This window comes from Ictalurus punctatus, chromosome 10, assembly GCF_001660625.3.
Source record: "Ictalurus punctatus breed USDA103 chromosome 10, Coco_2.0, whole genome shotgun sequence".
Lineage (NCBI taxonomy): Eukaryota > Metazoa > Chordata > Actinopteri > Siluriformes > Ictaluridae > Ictalurus > Ictalurus punctatus.
The window spans coordinates 22,822,000-22,846,955 of NC_030425.2; the positions used below are offsets into that span (position 1 = coordinate 22,822,000).

At 40.1% G+C, this 24,956-nt stretch overlaps 1 protein-coding gene across 4 annotated transcripts in view; it reads left to right on the plus strand.

Moving 5' to 3' along the window:
* strn (striatin, calmodulin binding protein) overlaps positions 1-24,956 on the plus strand; it is a 67,880-nt gene that overhangs the window by 24,018 nt on the left and 18,906 nt on the right. For 2 of the 4 annotated variants that reach the window (XM_047157993.2, XM_017478342.3), the window contains exons 2-7: positions 11,732-11,835; positions 16,960-17,033; positions 17,335-17,416; positions 23,140-23,316; positions 23,684-23,819; positions 23,966-24,134. In XM_047157993.2, coding sequence (XP_047013949.1) covers positions 11,732-11,835; positions 16,960-17,033; positions 17,335-17,416; positions 23,140-23,316; positions 23,684-23,819; positions 23,966-24,134 — 742 coding nt within the window. The other 2 variants (XM_047157996.2, XM_047157994.2) reach the window with 2 other exon arrangements.

Consider the following 24,956-nt stretch of genomic DNA (forward strand, 5'->3'; position numbering starts at 1 on the left):
TGAGGAATCAATGCTGGTGTCTTTCTATTGGTTCTGTGCCACACACGTAAGGCGGTGTGTTAACACTCACTGGTGTACTGCTTTCTCCCCACTGACCAGACATTCATCTTCCCAGCAGAATAACTCGCGTCGTATAAAACGTAAGCTGTACATGGAAGCATTTTTGTGTTGCCCCAATGTTATTTTACAACAGAAACATTAAAGAAAATGTCATTTTTAGAGCCTTCCGCTGCCTGCAGAGCAAATCATCATGCAGTGAAAACATTGAGAATCCTTCCCATTTCTCTCCAAATGAACCCATCGATCTTCTGATGCTGCTCATGCCTCATGAGTTGTCTCTGTAAAAGAGAAGAGGCAAAGCCGAGCCGCTCTGTTCTGGCAGGAGCCAGAGCTGATTTTTAGAAGAATATAGAAAAGACACAACTAGCCACGTGGTGGTTTGCTTGCTTTTAAAAAAAAAAGTTATTTAATAAAGAAAAATAGTTTTAAATATTACTCTAAACAGATAAAAGAAAAAAGAAAAGAAAGTATGACATTGTGGCGTATTTAACCCTTTCTCGCAGTGCACTGGTGTATTCGACTTACCGGACAGTTCTAATCCGTATAAACAAATGAATTATTTTCAAGTCTGTTTATAAGATGAGTCCAGATATTGTTGGGTTTCTGTGTGTAGAGTATCGTGACTCTGTGGCCCTGTTTACACGAGAACGATCCTTGTCCGCACTGGTGTTTCCGCCATGTTTCAGAAACGATCTCCATCCACACTGCATGACCGAAAACGCAGGTCACATGACCATTCATGCACACTGGGCATGCACATACAAGTGTAAACAGGAAGTTGGTTGCTAGTCCAAACTGGCGTTCCATGTAGAGCTTACGCCGCTTGAAAAGGGAATTTTTTGCGATTGCTCTAATCATAGCTCGTGTCTTGTGCATGTAGGCAGTTGCAGTTTTATAAAATACAGAATTTAACTGCACAGTGGCTGCTAAGAATGACGACAAAGCCAGCAAAGCTTGCGGTTCAGTCTCCGTATTGTTGTATATACGACCAAGGTAGTGTAATGGTCATATGGTAGGGGCTTGACGAATCAGGGAAGGATACGCAATGGTCCAGAAGGCCCCAATCAAGGGGCGAATGTGGGCGAAGCCACACCTTCGTTTACACTGAAATGTGAGCATGGAGTTTTCAAACTAACACGGTGTCTTCAGCGTTTCCAAAAACGCTGGAGTAGTGTAGACGACGGGCGTAACTGTAGCGAAAGCTATGCGTTTTAAAACGAAAACACACTCGTGTAAACAGGGCTTGTATGTAGCTGCTGGTGAGCAGGGCTATTAGAAACCAGGAGGGATGTGAGCCCCCTGCTGGGCAAACAATTCACACTTCTCCACATTAACATTGGTACAGAGATTAAACAGACAATACAACTAAAGCTTTTTTTGATAGTGAAACACTGTATACGACAGCCACAATAAAATTCTAACGTTTAAACTTAGTAGACTAGGTCAAAATAAGAAATCCTTATGAAAAACTGCAAATTTAAATGAGTTTCCCGGTCGTGTAGGAAGACCTTCCACAAACACGTCTACGAAAGACCAGCAAAAAGTCAGTGCATTTTCTGACACATCCTTGTGAAAGCAGCTATAGACATGTTTTCTGACTTTGAGCTTGTGGTGTATAATGCATGTAATAGATTTTTTCCCCCTTGAAATAGACTTTATGATGGTGTGTATTATAGTGCAGTGCAACTTATAACCCACAGCAATAACCCCAAAAATAAACGACTGGTCTGGATGCTGTAATATTTTCTTTTTTTTTTATTTGTTTTGTAAAAGTATATGTGCATATATACATTTATATTTCTGTGCTGCAGTAGGAATTGTCTTATTTCAAGTGGTAATAGTTTTTTGTGCTTCTTTGCATACAGCATCTTTTTATAGAGCGGCACAGAGGCATTAATGTGAGAGCTCGAGTGGATATTCATCATTTGGGTTACCCAGTTTCCTCTGCATCTAGGCCACACTGCCTCCATCCTGGAGGTTCCCTTTTAAATGCCTCCTGTGTGTGTGTGCGCATGCTTGGGCATGCTTGTCAGCTTGAGATGGCTGTCTACAACGCATCATGAGCCGACTTTTCATATCAGGTTTGCTTGGGTTTGGACATCCTTTCTCATGTCAATTGCTTAAGCTGGGGAGCTTAAGCAATTGACGCTTGTATTGCTCGTGTTATCGCGGTCCATCGTGCATCTTGTATCTTTTTGTACACTTTTTATGGCCACAAGCTTCAGAACCTTGTAGGTTGTAATCTCTGCATTTCAGTGTGTATGCAATTCCATGGGGGGGGGGACTTTTGAACACTGTGTCCCTGTTCACACCTGGTGCTTAACATCCATCTCGAGTGATCCCATCACAAGCAGAATTTAAATGGTCTGCACTTATATAGCGCTTTTTTAACCTTAGTGGTTCCAAAACGCTTTAGACTGTTTCACACTATTCACACTCACACTCACACACCAGTGGTAGCAGAGCTGCCGTGCAAGGCATCGGGAGCAACTTGGTGTTCATTGTCTTGCTCAAGGACAGTTCGACATATGGAGTCATCATGTGGCCCGGGAATCAAACCGCCAACCCTACGGTTAGTGGACGACCCACACTACCACCTGAGCCACAGCCGCTCATTCGGAGCCACACACGGAGCCATTTACACCTGGCATTTTTAATGCATCTCCACTGACTAGGAATGAGTGCTATCTTATCGTTTGTGATATACCGGTAGAAATTCTCCCCACAATAAGAATTAGTCTTCCTGCGATAATAACGATAAAGTCTAGTTAATGACGTATGTGTGCGCGATGGTATGCGACCCATTCGCAGCTCACGTGCAGAGCGAAAACAAGTCTGGCGGAAGACGGACGTGAAGCTGACGAGGAGTTTATCGCTAAACGAGGAGCTACTGTACCTCTGCAATCTGGAACTGGTTTGCTTACAGAAAATCGGTTTTGCTTTTAGATCAATGTTTGTGTTTCTGAGACTCTCAAGATCACAGCAATCACTTGTAGCCAAAAACAGTGGTTAATGGTACTAGACTTATATCGTCACTGATACCATTATCGCAATAAATACCAGAAAATATTGTGATATAGTTTTAAGTCCATATCACCCAACCCTACCACTGACTACTTGTCATTTTTGCTGGAGGAAGGGTGTCACTGGCATTTATTATGTCAGTCATTTGTTTTTAGGCAGAAATGTCCCTCGAATCTTATCTCCTGTATCTGTATGGGCTGTTTCAGATGTTTCGATCATGTTGGTCTGCTTACGAAGCCTATAAATGCATGAGAAATGAGATGACGAAAGAAGCAACGAAAAGCAGCTGCTTTCGTCTCTGCTGTTATAGCATCACCGTTATCCATTAGCCAAGTGGTGGAGAACGCTACCAATGATTTACGTAATGATTACATAGCCATCGTTTAGGCATGTCCTTTTTTGCTGTCCAGGACCCATCGAGACGCTTTCACACAGGACACATGTTAATGCAAGGATAGTCACTGGACTAACAGTTTATGCCATCCTGTTTTTAAAAGTTTGAGTTTTGATTGATACAGATAGTGGTGAGTAAATCAGATAACCTCGCATGTGTGCTGAAAGGGTTCTGAATGTGTGCAGTTGGTCGTCTGCCATGTCGGTCACCTTCTGGGAAGTAGGTGGTTCTTGGCTGTGTTTATTGATGAAGCGTAACAGAAGTCTGGCTTGTGAGACTAGGCCTCATCTAACATACTTATAATAACAATAATAATGATAATAAGTAAAAATTATCTTTAATAAGTAAGAAGACCATTATAATGATTTTTGCTGAATATTTCAAATACAAATAATGACCACAGTGATTCAGCCATTTTGTGAATACTGCACAGCCCTTTATCATTTCAAATGATTAAACAGCTGCATTGTACATATACAGCAGGGGAAATAAGTACTGCATGCGTCAACATTTTTTTCAGTAAATTTATTTCCAATGACGCTGTTCACATGAAATTTTCACCAGACTTTGGTATTAGAAGAACGGGCCAAAATCACACCTGAATACTGCGGCTAATTAATTTCTTCATACACGAAGTGTCTTGAAGCCATTGTAAACAAAGGCTTCTCCACTAAGTATTGAATAAATTTCACTTAGCGTGTACAATACTGTTTTTCCTGTGTCATTCCACTTTATTACACATAACTTCATTTATGGACTTTAATGTTTGCATTTCTTTATATATGTGGATTTCTGGAGTTAATCCTGATGTGAAAATTTAATGTGAATATGCTTCATTGGAAATATATTTACTGAAAAAAAAAATATTGATGCGTTCAATACTCATTTCCCCCCACTGTAAGCCTGTATTCTTTACATTTATTAGTCTATGAAGGGTGCACGGTGGCTTAGTCGTTAGCACGTTTGCCTCACACCTCCAGGGTCGGAGGTTCGATTTACACCGTGTGCAGAGTTTGCATGTTCTCCCCGTGCTGTGGGGGTTTCCTCCGGGTACTCCGGTTTCCTCCCCCAAAATGTCCAAAGACATGCATGGTAGGTTGATTGGCATGTCCAAAGTGTCCATAGTGTATGAATGTGTGTGAATGTGTATGTGATTGTGCCCTCCGATGGATTGGCACCCTGTCCAGGGTGTACCGCGTCTTGTGCCCTATGCTCCCTGGGATAGGCTCCAGGTTTCCCCGTGACCCTGAAAAGGATAAGCGGTATAGAAGATGGATGGATGGATGGATAGTCTGTGAATGAAGATAGTAAGTCCCATTAATACTATCATTAAAATTAAAGGTATGAATAAAATTAGATTATGAATAAATAAATGCATAGGTGATTATATTTGAATATTAATTGAGAGTTCATAATTTAATAATTAATTAAGCGACATTAGCTAAATTTGGCTAAGCTCATCAATAATGCAGCTGATTATATTTAATTAAATAAGAAAAAAATGTGATCATGATTAAATTATATTAATTGTGCAGCCCTAATGGGATGAGTATTATTCGCGTTCAGTGCTGTGAGTGTATCATACGAGCAAAGTAGAGGAAGATCATCGTGTTTGAATCTCATTCATCAAGTGTAACACATTATAACTAAACTGGAAGGAAGCTAGAGGGAGAGAGACATTTTTTATGGATACATTATACGCACAGCATCCTCTTTAAGAGAAATACCTGTACAGCTGCATACAGGAAACCTCAGAATGGGGTAAAATGTGATCTCGATTACTTTGACCATGACTTGGTTGTTTGCCTAAACTGCACCTGGTCTTTCTAAAAGTCTTCAGCTGTGCAGTTTGGCTGAGCTCACCTGTGACCACAGTAGCCTGAGATTCTTGTTCTTAGCAGACATTGTAATCGTCTGCTTTATGAGATGCTTATCTGCTCAACACTGTTGCAAAGAGTGGTTGAGTTAATGTAGTCTTTCTGTAAGCTTCCTGTCTGGCCAATCTTCTCTGACCTCTCTCACCAACACCACATGTTCCACATGTAGAGTCGCTGCTGCTCATTGGAGGTTTTTTGTTTTTCGCACCATTCTGTGTAAACTCTAGAGACTGCTGTGCTTCAAATACTCAACCCAGCCTACCTGGCACCAAGATGTCATAGCATGATCAAAATGAATAAGACCGTCCACATCACCTCGGGCACCTCGAAGCTCTTGATCTGTATCTGCATGGGTTTATACATTGGCTGATTGCAAAATTACATGAATAAGCAGGTATACAGATGTTCCTTTTTAAGTTGCCAGTGAGAGTATATGCATATACTTATCCAGTAGTATAATTTGTTATGGTAAAGCAGTTATTCATTAATACCTCAGCCATTTGAATTGGCTTTTATCTCAGTGACTATGTTTACATGGACAGCAGTAATGCAATTATTGACCTTACTCTGATTAAGATAATAATGTGATTAAGGTGTTTACATGAGTCGCTTTTAGAATACTCCTGTCATGTTCCCAGTTTTACATGTTATAGAACATAATTAGATTATCAGCCCGCATCATTACGTCACTGCGCAATGCCGTCCGACGTTCCCTCCAGAATTTCACGTATCAGCATACAGTTCGTCTTCGTTATGCTACCGTATATAGTTTTGGGTGTTTTTATTACATTTTTTTTACGAACGCTTCAAGTGCAGTTAATTATTTGTCGTGCTATACGTGCTAATAGACAACTGCTTGAAGCCGTTGGTGTGTCCCAAACCACGTACTTACCGTCTATATAGTAGCCGAGATACATGTATTTTTCCCCACTACAGGCCTATAGTAGGCAAATATGCGGTTTGGGACACAGCCGAACTCTCTTGTTTGCCGTAAAATGTTGAGAACTGTCGTGCGTGATCGTGTCCTGTCGCAAAATGCGGTGAAAACTCTCACACGACGTTAATAATGTTATTAAGGTGTTCACATGTCTGTAATACACTTCGATAATGCGACTAAAACAGGAGTACTCCACCTGGCTTAATTCACTTAAAGCTTAATTCGAGTATGACCTTAATTAGATTAAGGTAATTAAAAATTGCTGTTTACATGGTAGTTTCTTAATCAAAGTATGGTCTTAATTGGGTTGAAAAGTGGATTATTGTTCTTCATGTAAATGCAGCTATTGTCTACTGAGCAACTCTTCCACTCTTATAGTGAAAGGAGTAGCTGATGAACAGTGCACATATAGGGCAGTGAAAATGATGTAATGTAAAATATATGGATTTAAATGAAGGCTGTCTGAGAAACCCAGTGGTGCGCCATGAATGAATAAATGGATTGTTTGAGTTTCTTATAGTTTTACACTTCATTTATTGTGGCATGTATTCAGCAGAGCTGTTTCAACTTCTACAGTGTAAGAGAATCATATTGCAGTTGCTTGCAAATAACAGTCCATTTATTAATCTTCCGGTCTTCTTTTCTGTCATTGTCAAATAAGCTTTACAGATCTTTATTGGAAAGGGTTTAAATGTTTTTCATGCTTGTTCAGTGAACCATAAACACTTATTGCACATGCACCTGTGGAACAGTTTACAGGCGGTAGGCAATTAAGGTCACAGTTACAATAACTTTGGACACTAAAGAGACCTTTCTACTGACTCTGAGAAATACCAGAAGATGTCTAGGGTTCCTGCTCACCTGCGTGAACTTGCCGTAGGCCTGCTGCAGGGAGGCATGAGGACTGCAGATGTGGGCAGAGCAATAAACTGCAATGTCTGTAATGTAAGATGCCTAAGACAGTGCTACAGGGAGACAGGAAGGACAGCTGATCATCCTTGCAGTGGAAAATTACATGTAACCATGTGTCGTCATTTCCTGTTCCTAGTCACCCACGTGTACTTAATAAAATATATATGGGAATATACTTCAAATATATTTTTCTCATATGAATTCATAGGGGTAATAATAATAATAATAATAATAATAATAATAATAATAATTGTTGCACACCTATATTTAAAGACCTATATTTTTTTATAAACCTGTGTTCTGTTTGCAATTGTTTGATATCCATGAGAGCAGAATATTTTTGTGAATATCAAAAGGTTAAACAATAAAGACAATTTTTCACCGCCTTCTTTTTTTTAAATTCGGATAAACTCACTTACATGGCAAATATCAACTTAATACTAACCAAAAAATAAAATACTGACTCTTTATATGTAAATAGTTCCGGTTCTTAAAAAAAATATATATTTTTTCCATTTTTTTCACAAGGTTGAATTTCTCTCTCCCCCCAAGGAATATATGGGAAAAAATTAAATATACACAGTTGTTTCATTTAGCTGTGGTCATAGATAACACATAATCAGTCAGTCGTGAGATAACTGTCTGATCATTAATTAACACTAAACATCCCTATTCCTGCCCAAATATGCCATTTTACTTGGGAACACATACCTTTGCAGGGGAAAATCCATGATTTCCAGTCTAACAACAATCTGACAATAAAAAAATTATCCTATTTAATTTTTGACATCATCTTCATCAGTTATGTCGACTGATCATAGCAGCCATAGACAATTCACTACAGTATATAAATGCTCTGTCCATGCTGTGTATCTAATGGGTGCTTTAGTGATACTGTGTCATGGTGTGACAATATAAATAAAGCTAATTTGAATCAATGAATCAGTAGTACTCTGTGGTAATATGGTGGAAATTAGTTTATCTCCTAAACTTTTCTCCACACACATTAAGACAGATAGAGAAAACAACACTTGTTCTCTCATTGAGTGATGTAACAGCGAGAGAGAGAGACCTCCGGAGGTTCCGATCAGAGTGTTTGTGTGCGTCACAGGTTTTATACACGACTGATTATGTTTCCTGAAGGCAGAGCTTCGCATATTCAGATTGACACTGATAATGGTGTATAATGGTGAGCTTTCAGTGTATCCTACTATTATTTACACTAAATGTATTATAGAAAGTGTCCTGGACTGTTTTCATTTCTGTTCCAGCATGTCAAGAATCAAATATCTCTTATGTAAGTAGTGGGGGCGTGTTTCACACACCGAGGTGCTCTTGTTTTGGTGCTTGTCAAAGCATTCCAGCAGTCATGAGTGAGTGTGTGTGTGTGTGTGTGTGTGTGTGAGTTTTCAGCATATCTGTGTACATGTATATATTCATATGTGTATTACAGCATTATTTGTCCTTTTCACTTGCGTAACACAGACTACAATAGGACAGTAGTTTCAAAGATATTCATAAATACATTGCAGCTTGTAGAACCTGGTTGACTGTATGTGTCGTTCAAAACAGAACCATGCACCGTGTGCCTCTTTTCTAAGACTGGTAGCTTGATGTCCAGGTTATCTTTAGGACCATGTTGTTCAGTCGCATGGGTGTTCACTCATGTCAGGAACAAACTTGCATTCAGATATTAAAGTGCATTGATTTCCAAAAGAGTACACACAGCAAAACACTTACACTGCTGTAGTGAAAAAGAAACAACACACATTTTATCTCAACTTACGTGAAATTTCCATATTTAAATGTGCCATCGTTCCATGACACGAATCATCAACAAACCGAATCGGATGTTTAAAACCAGAGATCAATACGAGCTGCGTGTTGTATCCCAAACTTATGAATACTCAGCAGTGTAACGCATTCATTTGCCAAACAAGGAAGCTAGCCATCTAGTTAGCTAACTCACCCAGCCATAGACGTATAGCACCTGCTCTTAACTTCCCCTTCCTTCTTAGCAGTGAACCATGCTAAGTACGATTTAGACAGCATTTGACTTTTGTTACATCCATTATATTTCCACATTTCTCCTATGAAAGTAATTGTCAGCATCCAAATTGTGGCAAGTTTTCACCTGCTCTCTGCTGTAAACACACTGTATGTCAACAAGATAATGATTTAAGCCCTGGATAAAACTGTTTTTTCACCATTTTTATGTGCATTAGCATTAGCAAAAGCTTTTTTTTTGCCTTATATAACTGAAATTTGCAGATGATTACACATTTATATATAGAAAAAAAACAACACATGGTAGTTTTACTTGTATTTAATGGTGTGGAATGTCAATAAAATAAGTTAGTCCCTATATCACTTACATTACAGCAGCTGTATAACAAATGTGGGAACTTAGTAAGGTCCTTCACTGACCTGTTTCTTTTATTTATTTGTTTTCCTCTTGAAATTAAAAAGGTAAAAAGTACAGCAGGTCACTCCACTGAGAAACTGGAGCGTGCTGCGATACATAAAGGAACTTCAGTTTGTTACAAAGCCCTGACACTGGAGACTCCTTCCATTAATAACAAACAAAATAACAAACATTTTACATAAACAATTTTTTCTGTTATTTAAACTTAAGCTACGTGAGCACTCACTGGTGTCCGTCAGTTAGTTGGTTTTTATATAATGTATTAGAACAAGTTCATTAATACACATTCGATATGAATCAACACCTTCTGACCAATCAGAATGCAGAATTCGACAGTTCGGTGGTATAGTAAACTTTTATTTTCCCCTCTACTGAGGGGAAAGTAGGAAAGTCATGTTTACATGTCTACATATGTTCTGTAGAAATCTTTGATGAAAGATTTGCTCTAAAACTGTAAGTTTTAGAAAAGGAAATAAGAAAAGTGCTAGGGCCCAGAAAACCACACTCAGACAGAATAAAAAGGAAAGAAGGCTTGGAAATTGGCCTTTAGCTCATTCCAACAGCTCATTAAGTTAAACTTGTGTAACGTGTAATTCAGGATAGTAGAGTGCTCATTTATGGGGTAAATCTCTCAAGATCTTTTTCCTATCCCAAAGCTTTTTTCCATCGGCCACCAGCTTAGTACGGAAGGTTCCAGGTGTATGGTTTTGTTGACCACCAATTGGAACTAGTGAACCTTGAGGGATTGCTGACCCCGAAACATGTTACAATAAAGCCATCGTTTTTAAAAGATCGCTTCTGGATTTTTGTTATATGAAAATACAGGAAATGGAATTGTGGAACAATAAGAATATGGAGGAACTAGTACACACTATGGCCAAAGTTTTGTGGACACTTGACCATCACACCCATATGTGCTTGTTGAACATCACATTCCAGATTTATTCTCCCTTTGCTGTTGTAATAACAACCTCCACTCGTCTGGGAAGGCTTTCCTCTAGGGTGCTGTGGCTCAGGTGGTAGATCGGGTTGTCCACTAATCGTAGGGTTGGCGGTTTGATTCCAGCCCACATGACTCCACATGTCGAAGTGTCCTTGGGCAAGACACTGAAGTTGCTTCTGTCGGCAAGTTAGCGCCTTGCATTGCAGCTCTGCTATCGTGTGCGTGTGTGTGTGTGTGACTGGTTGAATGAGACACAGTGGAAAGCGCTTTGGATAAAAGCGCTACACAAGTGCAGACCATTTACCATTTTCCACTAGACTTCGGAGCGTGGCTGTGGGGATTTGCCCATTCAGCCACAAGAGCAGGTCAGGCACTGATGTTGGGTGCGAAGAGCTGGGGCCAGTTGGTGTTCTAGTTTATCCCAAAAGTGTTGTGGTCAGGGCTCTGTGCAGGCCACTCGAGTTCTTCCATTTCAACTTTGGCAAACAATGTCTCCCTAATTTCTCCATCTGGGGATTAATAAAGTATTATCGTATCTAATTGACCTCGCTTTGTGCACAGGGGCGTTGTCATGCTGGAACAAGTTTGGGTTTCTTAGTTCCAGTGAAGGGAACTTGTAATGTTACTGCATACAAAGTCAATTGTACAATTGTTTGCCTCCAACTTTGTGGCTAGAATTTGGAGAACGCTGACATATGGGTGTGATGGTCAGATTTCCACAAACTTTTGGCCATATAGTATAGGAGGTTGGTCTCAGGTTAAGGGAGTGTAGTAGGAGCTAGAAGTCATGCCATGCAAGAGAGAAGGCATAAAAAGACATTTCCAAAAATATCCCAGCATTTGGAGTGAATATGATACAGCAATAACTCAGACCACAGTCCAGATCAGTGTTACTTACAGATGGGGACATAACACGATCACAAACACACTGTCACTTCCTGTGGTTTTTTTTGTTTTGGTTTGGTTTTTTGTCACTTCTGATTTCTCAAATTGATGGAAAAACCATTCATTCACGTTTGGACCAGTTCTTGCGCTTTTTAAGATTTCTTATAGAAATCTGTCCTTTTTATTTGCAAATGTTAAACCGTGTGAGGCTGGATGTAGTTGCCTGCACCTGGTTCAAGTGTTAATGGTGTTATGTGTCTATGTGTGTTTTCAGGCCCAGATTGCCTTCCTACAGGGTGAGCGGAAAGGCCAGGAGAACCTGAAGAAGGATTTGGTGAGGAGGATCAAGATGCTGGAATATGCTCTGAAGCAGGAAAGGTCTGAACCCAGCACATACTCACAACCCCAGTAGCTATGTTTATATGTAGGCTAACTCATTTATTAAAGCCACAGTGCATAATTTTTTGTTTGTTTGTTTGTTTTTGTTAAAAAAAAAAGGTAAAAAGATTATTGCGGCCAAAAATGCTTGATTTTACTGCAGCTTTTTTCAAAATTTGTGATACAACTTGCAGGGCTTTTTGTGCTTTTTTGGAGAAAGCTACTTGAATTGGGCAAAATTGCAATTGCACGAAACTGTTTGCACGGACTTTCACAGTGATGTTTGTTAGTAAATGAGACCTTTTAGCTCTACTTATGTTCGACATGCGTGAATCGAAGAGGGCTTTGGTTGAATGCGCGTAGTGATGACGTCACTTGACGAGTCTTGGCCAAAATAGGCGTTAATTTTTTTTTAAATTGCAAGCTTCTCCAAATATTTTAGAGTTTGCTCGATTTTGCATTAATTTCTGAATACAATAATAATAATAATATGCTCCAGAGCTTCTGTAAGTTACCCTGACAGTCCTGTAACAAAAGGGCTTTTTGTTCATTGCTTAGGGTTTTTAGTTACTGATCAGAAGATTGTGAGTTCAAATCCCAGCAATACCAAGCGGCCACTCTTGGGTCCTGTATCTATCCTGTATCCGTTATAAAATCAGCCAACTAAGTAAATGTAAAACGTAAGGCTGTAATGATACACAAAATGTATATTCGGTATAATACGGTAAAGTGGTACCACTTTTAATATGATATTCATTTTCAAAACAGCAGAATTAACCATTGCCTGTATAGGTGCCTTAAGTTTCCTTTTCACTTGATTAAAACACTCAGCATCACAATAATTGAAGCGTCATCATGAGTGTTGCGTGATCCATTCCAACTCTTAAGTCTGGATTTTACTTCCTTTTAACTATATGTACATGTACGCAAGATGGCTGCCGTACATCTCCTGTGGCCATTTGGTATCCGTGTGATATAATACCACTGTAAATAGTGGGGACAGTATAGCACCATGTGATACTGTGTGTGTGTATATGTAGTCTTCAAACCTGCCAAAAAAAACAGTTTTGCTTATCAGTCTTCTGGATTTTCTAGATTACTAAATACTTTTGAATGTAAGGGCATACGTTTTGATTTGAAACGCAGCTCATTACAACAGTCATGACGATGGCAGAAGATTTTAATAAAACACTGCAGTCTGTGAATAAAATCACTGAACAATGTACAGTTCCACTTGGAAACCAGATGGACAGGGATGTTTTGACTCTGACGTGCCATCTAGTGGTTGTCAATTTTAATTCTCCAGATGTACATAAAGTCTGCAGGGAAGTCTGTGAACACTTGCGTTGCTGGATTAAATCAGTAAGGAAAGACCGCTTGAAGGTTGTGCGCTGAGTTTGGTCTGTGTTTGTGTGTGTTGTTGTTTCATGTTTTATCTAGCCTTAGAGACCAGCACAGGAGGGTGATGTCAGCGCAGATGTATGGATGAGTCCGTAGTATTAGCGCTCGTGTATTGTACGCACGTTCAGCGGATTCAGCATATTCGTCGGTTTCCACCACTCTCTATCCATCAGCGCTGTTACTTCCTGGGAATCCAAAGTGCTCCCTTACAGCAGACTTTAATGATCTGGTGCTGACCATAGCCATTGCTATGCATACGCTAGTATGCTAATGTATTGGGTTGCAAAAAACAGCATACTTTATATTGCTTCTTCTTTCTTCTTTTCTTTTATGAATGTGGTGTATTTTCATTGGCAGTATTGTGCTTTTGTTTTGTGGTAATTGTTTTTTCTTTGACGTTTTATTTGCTGCGGATCAGTTCTCTCGCTCGCTCACCCCCTTTATTTTATCTTCCTTCTCACATTGTTTTCAGGAGAGGATGAGTCATTCTTTCATGCAGGTCAGGCTGAAATTATATATGTTCCCAGTGATTCAAAGTTTAAACTGGGAAAAACACTGACCACAGAAACCGAGCTCATGTAACAGGGCCTGTCATGAAAACGGAAACACACTGCTTCTCCATGCGCTTGTTAAAATGGGTCTGCTTTGTATACAGCATTTCTCAGTTCCACATCTGTGAACTCAACACTTTGTACAGTCTCAAGCCCTGTCCATGTGTTTACAGATATTTTTGTAAATGACATTTTTACCCCGTCCACATAAACAGCGTTTTCAAAGATCTCTCCATCCACACGGGGAAGAAAAACAATAGGAAACTGCTCACAGAAGCCAGCTTAGCGATAATATGTCATAAATTAACTGTTAGGTCAGATGGCTCAAGAATGACATCAAGAGCATGTGTATTGAGTGGAGTAGGTGAAATTCCGAATGGGATTTTTTGCTTTAAAAAAAAAAGTACAAGGTATTCATATCTGTAGGCTGGCAATAAAGTAGAACTACTGTTTAGTGTTACAGTTAATACAAAGTGTTGGTCCGGGTTTGGCAGTACAGCACGTACCGTTCTGGCCTCCGAACAACTGTGAGGTAATGAATGAAAGCAGAATGAAATGGCAAACACATTATCAAATAAGAAATGCAGACTGCAAAGTAACTATCTGATCAACAGCCATGATAAACCGTAATGGTCATATGGAGGGTGATGCTGTGATATCGTCCATCCATCCATCCCTCCATCCATTTTCCATACCGCTTATCGCACTCATGATCGCAGGGAGCCTGGGGCGGGCACAATCCCGCACACATTCACACTCTACGGACCATTTGGAAATGCCAATCAGCCTACAACACATGTCTTTGGACTGGGGGAGGAAACAGGAGTACCTGGAGGAAACCCCCAAAGCATTGGGAGAACATGCAAACTCCATGCATGCAGGGCAGAGGTAGGATTCGAACCTCCAACCCCAGAGGTTCCACTAAGCCACAGTGCCCCCCCTGCTCTTACACAAGCATTTTTAAAAATGTTTTTCCATTCATACGAAAAAATTAAAGCAGTTTTATAATTTCTCCCAATGATGCGGTGAAAATGATAAGATAAAATACAACTATTTTTGCAAAATTGTCCGTATACGTGTGGGCGGGCCTCAGTGTTTCATTGCTCTCTACACACCTGACCCACGTGATAGAGAGCTTCATTAATAATGATAAGTTAACTTTGGTATGTCTTAATTAAGGCATTGTTCATAAACACCCTGAAGTGCTCCACTGCCTGGGCATTGAGTTATAAGCTGTGTTAAAGAAGCTCTGACTGGATCTTCTTGACTCCCTACGCAAACCTCCCAGGTGTTCACATCTGCATGCAGCCACGGCATATGGTGAAAAATAAGACAAGGATTCCTCTCTCTGTAGTGCTGTGTGACAGCTGGAGGAGTCATACTTCATATTCCACCCGTGATAATCTTCACAATATGTTCTCAAACTCCCAACAAACATCTTGCTGAGAACACTGGGGCTTATCCAGACATTTTCCGTACCGCTTATCCTACACTTCTCTGTGGGAGCCTGGAGCCTATCCCAGGGAACTCTGGGCACAAGGTGGGGGACACCCTGGCATAAGGTATCAACCCATTGCAGGCACAATCACACACACACACGTTTACACACTACAGACAAATTGGAAATGTCCAATGCCTACAACGCATGTCTGGGGGATGAAACCAGAGTACTCCCAGAGTACTACTCTACTGAAACAGAGGAATCCCAGAAGCACGGTGAGAACGTGCAAGCTCCACACACAAAGCAGAGGTGGGATTCAAACCCGCCAACCACAGAGCTTTTAGCTTGCCTAATTATTCAAATTACTCCACAATGTAGCCAGTCTCCTCCTGATGGGAGTCTCATCTGTGGCATTTAGGGTCGTTTACAAATTCAGTACGGGAATTTACTTACTTTTTTTTTTTTTTTTTTTTTTTTTTTTTTTTAAAGAATCTTGTTCTGCACCATCACTTTTACTTCGTTTTTAAAGAAGTGACATCAGAGTCAGCTGCCTTTTTTCACCACATCTATGATGTGTCAGCACTTGTGACTAATAACGCTGATATGAATGCTGTGATGATTAGTTACCAGTTGGTCGTCATGGAAATGAGACACTTGTATTTTTGGTAGGGAGGTGACACGTAAAAAAAAAATCTCGTTCAGTAAAATGGTTTCATTACTCATTGTGTGTTTATTCAAAGAGAAGATGCTGTAGAGCATGTCGGATCATAAATACATAATAATAACTTTAATAAATAGTTCTGGAAAGCAGAAACTTTTAATTGAACTTTAAAAAAAAACTTCATCAGATATATTTTAACAAAATGATTACACCACACTGTTGTTGGTTTATTTTCCTAATTTTGTATTTTGACATTTAAAAGCATTACTTGTCATATTTTATACCTTACATATAAGGTTAATACAAACGTTCATGAATTTTCCATTTCTCTATATGTACAAGTCAGTCAATGGCCATTTTTCTTCACAAGTCATGTTAAGCTGCTTCAGCCTACCAAGCGCACTGAGTAAATCTACAGAATGGGGTATTTTATCCTCTATTTAGCTGGAAGGCATTGCCGTGATGTTTAGTTTATTATCTAATCTGCTGAATTTGTTGGTGCTGTGGCGTTTAAGTTTCTGGTCTGGTGATCAGAAGGTTGTGAGTCAGACTCTTGAGCAAGACTGTTACTTCTCGACCCCTCAAGTGTTTGATGTGTAAATCTGAAGACTAGCAGAATTGGAATATGATTCATTTTGTTACCTTGTTTGTAAATGTATGTAAAGTTGTAAGGATTGCACAGAACATTAGTGGTGTTGTGTTCAGACTTAATGGTTTGCGAGCGAGTTGTTCAGTGAGCTTTTCTGGTGTTCTTTTGCTCCGCAGGAGTCCGAGGGTTAGTCATCCCATTAACCACCAGCTGAAATCCACAGTTCCAATTTAATGATGCATATAAGCTTAGGTGCCATTATTTTCAGACATTGTTCGTATATGGCTTTGTAAAATTACTTATCTAATGAGTGCAGCTTGCTTTCCAGCTGAGTTAGACCGAGGCACCATGCGCGTCACATTATGTGTGCAATTTATAGATTCAATCAGCTCCGGATTCAAGGTAACACAAAGGTAACTGTGGCAACAGAAGCAAGAAAAGCCTTTTTTCTCTCTCTCTCTCTCTCTCTCTTTTTCCGCAGGGCAAAATACCACAAGCTGAAGTATGGGACTGAACTCCTGCAGGGAGACATGAAAGCACCAAGCTATGATTCAGGTAGACTTGAACAACTGCTCTCCTACAATACACTACATGGATACTTTTATCCCCCAGGGTCAACACCTGAGACAAATCCTGCCAATAATGACAACAACAAAGGAGTATTTTTTTCTCCTTCTTTTTTTCAGTTTCATAACTGGAATTGTGTTTGGGTTAAGAAAGGAATGCTGACAGAAAAGATTGCCTTTGCGATACAAAGTTCAGCGTATTTATTGATCATGAGCTGATGTTTGCGTTTTACTTATGAACTCTGTTTTTTGCGCCCCCCCCCCCCCCCCCCCCCCCCACACACACACAGATGATGGCAATGAGAACGAGGCTCTTCCAGAACCACCTAACAGCCAGCTGAGCTGGAAACAAGGAAGACAGCTTCTGAGGCAGTGAGTGACGCATACATACATAAAACCCCCACACAAAAACAAGGAAGACTGTCACTGAGACAGTAGTCTACACTCACTCACATACAGACCCAGGCACATAGTGTAAGTCCACTCCCACGTAGAAGCATGCAGAGCATCGCACATACTCCTACACACACTCTGAAACGCGCTCGGGTGTAGGCAGGGCTTCAGCAAACGACCTTGATCTGGGTAGGCAGTTAAAGCAATTCGCTCGTTATATAACGACGAGTGTCGATTGTTCCCGTTCTTCAATACTGTCATCTAACAAGTGCTACAAAAATAAGCTCTAGTGTAAAGGCTCCTAGATTATTTGATGAATATCAGGCAGAATGGAAAAGCTTTGTCAGTGTATAAAAAGCATAGGTGCAAGTGGTGTGTGTGTCTTTCTTATCCAGAAACTGAAGGGAACAAGAGTCGAGTCCACACCTTCTTTTCTAGGACTGACACGCAAAGAGGCCACGTCTATGTTAGTGGGGTCAATAGGCACAGAGGATGTGCTTGGATCTTTATGGACTGACAGACAAATAGGATAACGCCTCCTATACTGAGACTAACAGGCACAGGGGTCACGCCTTCGTCACTGATACTGGCAGGCACAGAGGCCATTTCCCTCTCACAGAGAGAGAAAGACAGACTGACAGAAACAGAGGCCACACATGTTGTTTTTTTTTTTAATGGGACTGGCAGGCACACAGGGCAAACCTCCATCTCTTGGACTGACAGACTCCGAGGCCTCACCTTCACTGAATCTGGCAGGCATACCGGCTACATCTCTATTAATTTGGGTGATGGGCACAGAAGCCATGTCTCAGAGAGAGAGAGAGATAGAGAGAGAGATAAATATTCTTTAAGACTATTGATATATTACACTGTGTGTGTGTGTGTGTGTGTGTGTGTGTGTGTGTGTGTGGGAAGGAAAATAAATTTATCTCCCACACTGACACTTGGTCCCAGCTGGCTGTCTCAATCTTAATAGTGCATCTGGATGCCTGCTGAGTAAATGATTAATATCTTTAAAGTTAGAAGAAAACACACACACACACGCGTGCACTTGGAGAAAGTAAAGATTGCACAGCAGATAAAACAGCAACATCACTTCAGTGCATAAATCAACATTAATATCTTTTTCGAGAATTGAAGCAGAGGCTGTTTCATCAGAGCTTCGTTGTGGACAGAAAAGAGCGATGGCGTGAAGAAGAGGTTCGCTCAGTTTAATCAGGCTGTTTTACAGGGACGTTACACAGAAGCAGCATGGGAATGCCCTTCACCACTGTCCGTCACGCACCGCTGCCGAACATTAATCCAGGCGTTACAGCCTGCTGGTTTCATTAGCGCATACACACACGTTGATTTCCTGTTCTGGGTCACAGTGCAGAGAAGCTGCTAGTATCAGGGTTAATCTAATGCGAACGAGTGCTTCACAGGAACGGATCAGTGTGTTGCACTGAGTGAGAAAGCACACGGAGAGCTAACAGCAGCCCTCCCTGTTCCCTTATCTCTGTATTCATTGTGTGTGTCTGTGTGACACAAGATACACAGTGACAAGATTGACACAACAGAGTGCGACTACATGTCAACCCCCTCCAATACACACATCAATGATGAGCTCACAACAGAGCTAGTATGGTAACTTTGAAGATCCCCCCACCCCAACACCCCCTCCCCCCCCACCCCAATCAGGCCTCCTCTAGCATCATCTTATTAAAAATGGGCATTTGTTTGCACACACTACATTAAAAGATATTTTCAGTGACCTCAATGACTGACTTCTGGGCATTCTACGTTATCGGGAGCTAGCAAGTGAGACTGAACACTTTAAACCTTTTGTTCGAGTCCCTGCTGTTTTTTCTCATTTTTCTCTGCACTTGAGGGATCCGCTGGGCACCATTAACTTCATATATTGGGGGGTAAAACAATTGTGCGTTAGTTAAAGAATACCCAGCAATACAAGTCATGACACCATTATTCATCTTGTGTAGATTGTACATGGAAAGCCCTGTGAGAATTGACACAAAAATATAAAATAATCACAAATCGCCAATAAATAATTAATCTCATCAAAAATAAAAAGATTTATAAACGCTGGGAAAAGATAGTGGACTTGGTGGATTGTGTCACTGTTGGATAGGGTCATGAAGGGCAGTTCCATTACCGCTGTACAGCAACAGTGTGTGTGTGTGTGTGTGTGTGTGTGTGTGTGTGTGTGTGTGTGTGTGTTCGAACACAGTTTGAGAGACAGTGAAGGAGGATGAATGGTGGATTGTGTTGGGGCATTCAGCCTTCCTGTGCCCGGAGAGACTGGTACAGCAAGAGACGGAACGCTTCCCTTTCTCCTCCTTTTCTCTTTCACATTTTTTTTCCCTTCTGCATTTTCTCTCTTAAAGCTGGCTCTTAAAGTTTCTGATCTAATTCTTCAGAGATACACATCAGGTGAAGCAGGAAGTTTAGGAGAGGTTTGTGTAGTTGGATATTTTTGGAGTGTTGCTAAAGCCATCACAAGGTATGATGTGAGTTTTCATTGATGGAAATATAATGACTGGTTCTATAATAATCTCATTTTGATTTGCGTAAAACTGTGTGTGGGAATGTTATAGATGGCATTGTTGCACTCGGACTTGTAATGTTCTGGGTCTGGACTTCCTCAGTTTCCTCAAGGAAGCTAATGTCTTAAACTTTTCAAGCAGTTTGGTTTCTTTCTCTCTCTCTTTCTGTCTCTCTCTCTCTCTCGTTTTTAATTAGCACCTCTTTTGTTTTTTCCTCATTTACTGTTTCCATGACTGTATTTTAATAAAAAGTTATCAATCCTGTAATAATACATAACTACCATAATTTCCAGACTGTAAGATACATAAATGTTTTGTGACTTATACAGCAAAGCTACATGTTATCTTTGTTGTTGTTGGTGGCATTTTGATTCTTGATTGGTCAGAAGGTGCTGATTAATTTTCTGTAACAACTCTGACAGTAGTTCTTCAGGGCAGAGTGTTTTCTGGTTTCTTGCTAACAAGCTGACTAACTGTATTTTTTTCTTATGAACTTCAAGAAAGGAAAAATGAGAGGCTGGTGTGGGAGTGACTGATTGTTGTTTCAAAGACATTCTGCAACATTAAATCTTAACTATAAAGGGATAAAAAGTACAACATTCATTAATTTACTTTAATAAATACAAATTTGTTAGCATTGGCAGATTCACTGTGTTAAAAGAATTTAAAAAAAAAAAAAAAAAAAAACTGTTGGAGATGCCAAAGTTAATTTATTTCCTGTAACAGCAGGGCCTGTTGTGTTTCATTACTTACTTACAGTGGGGGAAATAAGTATTGAATGTGTCAATTATTTTCAGTAAATATATTTCCAATGAGGTTATTCACATGAAATTTTCACCAGACATCATGAAATCTGGAAATACAAAGAATTCACAACATCAAAGTCCATAAATAAAGTTATGTGTAATAAAGTGGAATGACAGGAAAAAAGTATTGAACACACTAAGAAAAAGCAGTTCTCCAAGGCAAGGAACCAGCTGAAATCCGTAAGTAATTATACCCCCTATCTGTGCAAATTAATATCAGCTGGGTTAGTAAATTGATGTCTATAAAAAGGCTTTTCGTCACATAAGAAACATCTCATGATGGGTGAAAGCAAAGAGCTCTCCCAAGACCTTCGCAACCTTATTGGTGCAAAGCATATTGATGGAATCAGATACAGACATATTTCAAAACTTCTGAATCCTCCAGTAAGCACCACAGGGGCCATTATCCACAAGTGGAAGCAACATCACTCCGTCATCAACCGGCCACGCACAGGAGCTCTTTGCAAGATTTCTGACCAGGGAGTCAGAAGAGTAGCCCAAGAGCCAAGGACCACTCGGAAAGAGCTCCAGAAACACTTGGAGGCAGCAGGTACCATCGTCAATGAAAAGGCACGTCGAAGCTCGTTTAAAGTTTGCTACAACTCAGTGGGACAAGCCTTTGAACTACTGGGAGAGTGTAGTCTGGCTAGATGAGAGCAAAATTGAACTTTTTGGCTGTTATACTACACACCATGTTTGGGGAAGAAATGGCACTGCACATCACTCTAAAAACACTACACCAACAGTGAAGTTTGGAGGTGGAAGCATCATGGTGTGGGGCTGTTTTTCATCGCATGGTACTGGCAGACTTCATATAATTGAAGGAACGATGAATGGAGCCCTTTACCGGGAGATTCTTGAGAAGAATCTGCTGCCATCCACCAGGATGATGAACCTTCCAGCAGGACAACGATCCAAAGCATACAGCAAAGGAAACTCTCAGTTGGTTTCAGAAAAAAAAATCAAGGTGTTAAAAAGGCCCAGTCAATCACCTGACTCGAATCCAATTGAACAAGAGTTAAAGACAATATGTTTAGAAGAATGGGCCAAAATCACACCTGAATACTGCGGCCGATTAATTTCTTCATACAGGAAGTGTCTTGAAGCCGTCATTACAAACAAAGGCTTCTCCACTAAGTATTAAATACATTTCAGTTAGCGTGTTCAATATTTTTTTTTCCCCGTGTCATTCCAATTTATTACACATAACTTCATCTAATGTTGTGATTTCTTTATATGTGTGGATTTCTTGAGTTAATACCAAAGTCTGGTGAAAATTTCATGTGGATAGCCTCATTGGAAATATATTTACTGAAAAAAATGTTGACGCATTCAGTACTTATTTCCCCCCACTGTATAACATGTCAGTAAATACATCGGACAAAATCACAGCTGTCATGAACAGCAGATAACCATCAAATTATTGGTAAATTGATCCCGACATTCTCAGCTATGTAGATCACACATTGTCTCTACACCTATCACCACCACACTGCTCTGTAACTATTCTATAAATATACCTTAATGTACATTAAAGGGGTTTTTCACTTAATGTCTATCTGCTGCATCTGTAGCTGTTTGTGATTACCATCAGCTAACTTGTAATGGAAGTCCAAGGGGCAGTTGTTGGGGCAGTCATTAAACAATGCGAAACATATTTTGTAGAACTCTTTACTAAATTCAGACAAAGCTATTTGTAACAAACTCTAATGCATTCTATGTTAGTCAGCAAAATCAACTTGGACATTTAAGTTTTAAGTAACTGGAACAACGTTTTCTTGCATCATTCCATCCATCCATCCCTTTTCTGTACCGTTTATCCAACACGGGGTCACTGGAAGGTCAGGGTACAGTATTGTTCCATTGTTGGAAATTTGGATTTGAAAAAAAGAACAGACAAGACTTGGCAAGACTTTCTTTAATGACTTTGCTGTACTGTCAAAGACTTTAGTCATGTATATTAAACCTTTAAAATGCTTTTTAAGGAATTAAACAGCTGCCCTCATATGTCTGAGAGTTTTGAGTAAAGGTTTTTTTTTTGGGGGGGGGGGGGGGGGTTGTTTTTTTGGGGGTTTTTTTTATCGGTACAGATAAAATTTACAAAGCACACAGCAACAGCAGTGGATATATATAAGGTTAAAAACCACTGAAGTATTACTTTAAAGTGCCTCACAACAAAGTGAAATATATATTGATTTTTTTGTGTGTGTCTTACATGATTTATAGTCTTCTTTATGTCTCTTGGCACAGCCAAGACAATCCACTGGTTTGAATGTCAGTTTAACCAAAATGAAGAAAAATTGCGACTGATCATGCATAAAAAGAAACATTTTAACACTATCTCTCTTTTTAGGTACCTCCAGGAGGTGGGCTACACGGACACTATCCTGGATGTGAAGTCTCAGAGGGTGAAGGCGTTACTGGGACTGACGGGAGACGGTGTGGAGCGAGCTGGAGAACGGAGGACAGAGCCCATGGTGAACGGCACGGAGCCTTCGTCTCTGAAGGAAAGCACCACCAACATGATGGGGTGAGTGAGCGAAAGGGAGGAAGTGATTCATACAGAAATCCAGCAGGACCAAGAACAGGAGGATATTGTGCACTGTACAGTGGTGTTAAGATGATACGAGTTGTATTACGATAGATTGATGAAAATCAAAATAATCTTCAATCTTTTCATATAAGAGTTCTGATATAAAGTTGTATATTCCTCTCTAAATCCACTACAAATTTAACAGCTAGATAAATCTTAAATAAACAGTTCTGCGTCTGGACCAGTAACCTTATTTGGAGATGATGATTGCTTAATATGGTGAATTAATCTTTGGTGTTTGAATCTGATTATTCTGATTCTGATATTCTAATTCCTAAAAAGAATTTCATATTTGTCTTCTCAGGAAACCGGAAATGTCTGACTCCGCAACGGTTCTGGAGGCCTTCAAGTTCATTGAGAGCGCGGCCGCAGAGTTCAGCGATGAGGAGGATGACGAAGACAGTGACGGGAGGGAGAAGACCATCATTGACTTGGCAACAGTGTGTTTACGCTGAGTACATTGCAGAGAAAGAAATAACTACCATCTCATTACATAACTCAACAACCTGCGCTCGCTCTCTCTCTCTCTCTCTCTCTCTCTCTCTCTCTCTCTCTCTCTCTCTCTCTCTCTCTCTCTCTCTCTCAGATGATGAGAAAGAAGGTGTCCCCATCTCCTTCCTCTTCCTCCTCCTCGGCTGATCTGAGTGATGACCCGGACACCGAGGAAGCTCTGAAGGGGTTTGACTTCCTGGCCAGCAGTGAGGACATGGAGGGCTCGCCAGAATCTCCCTCCACCGGAGACGTGACTGATTGGGGTAAGACTTTGACAAATGTAGTTTGAGGTGTGAAGCATTGTGGGTAATTATCTACGCTATGAGTCTATATCCATTCATTTTCAGAGTAAAGTGCAGTGTCAAAGCTTGCTGATTTTAAAACATTGGTATTAGCTTTATAATTAATCTAGCCAGACGTCAAAGAGAAATCTGACATTCGTTAGCGCCCTGATTCAAATAACTTCATTTTAAATGAGTGTACTTGGCCTGAGATCGAAAATAATCACTGATGGAGTGGGTGTGACGTGGCCCGACACGAAGTGTAGTTGATTACATTCCAGTAATACCACACCCTAAGTGTTTTATTCTCTTTATTCTACAGCAGGGTCCCAATGATTACAGTTTTTAAAAAAAAATTAATTTCAGAATGACACACACAGTTTTTAATTTGTTTATACTAGAGATAAAGGCTATTTTTCCCCACTATGGGCTATCGACCGATAGTTTAAAAACTTCCGATGATCAGGGCCGATTATATCCTGTTAATCAAAAGAGGGCGGGAAAATACATAGATTTTGTGCTGTGTGTAAAAATGATGTCTCTTGGGTGAAATGAGGAGCAAACTGCAGTTTGTAATGTCTGTAATTGCTGCACTGCTAAAAAATTTTACACCGGAAGTAAATTTTACGACACAGAAGTTTCGTCGTCGAGTCGTTCCCCACCCCCAAACCCCCCGCAACATCCAATTTTGTTACTAAACAAACGAACTGACATATCTGTCAAGATTTTGACATATCTATTAAGATATTGAACTATAAAATTTTCACTCTCAGTAAGGCGAATCAGATATAATATTTTCAGATT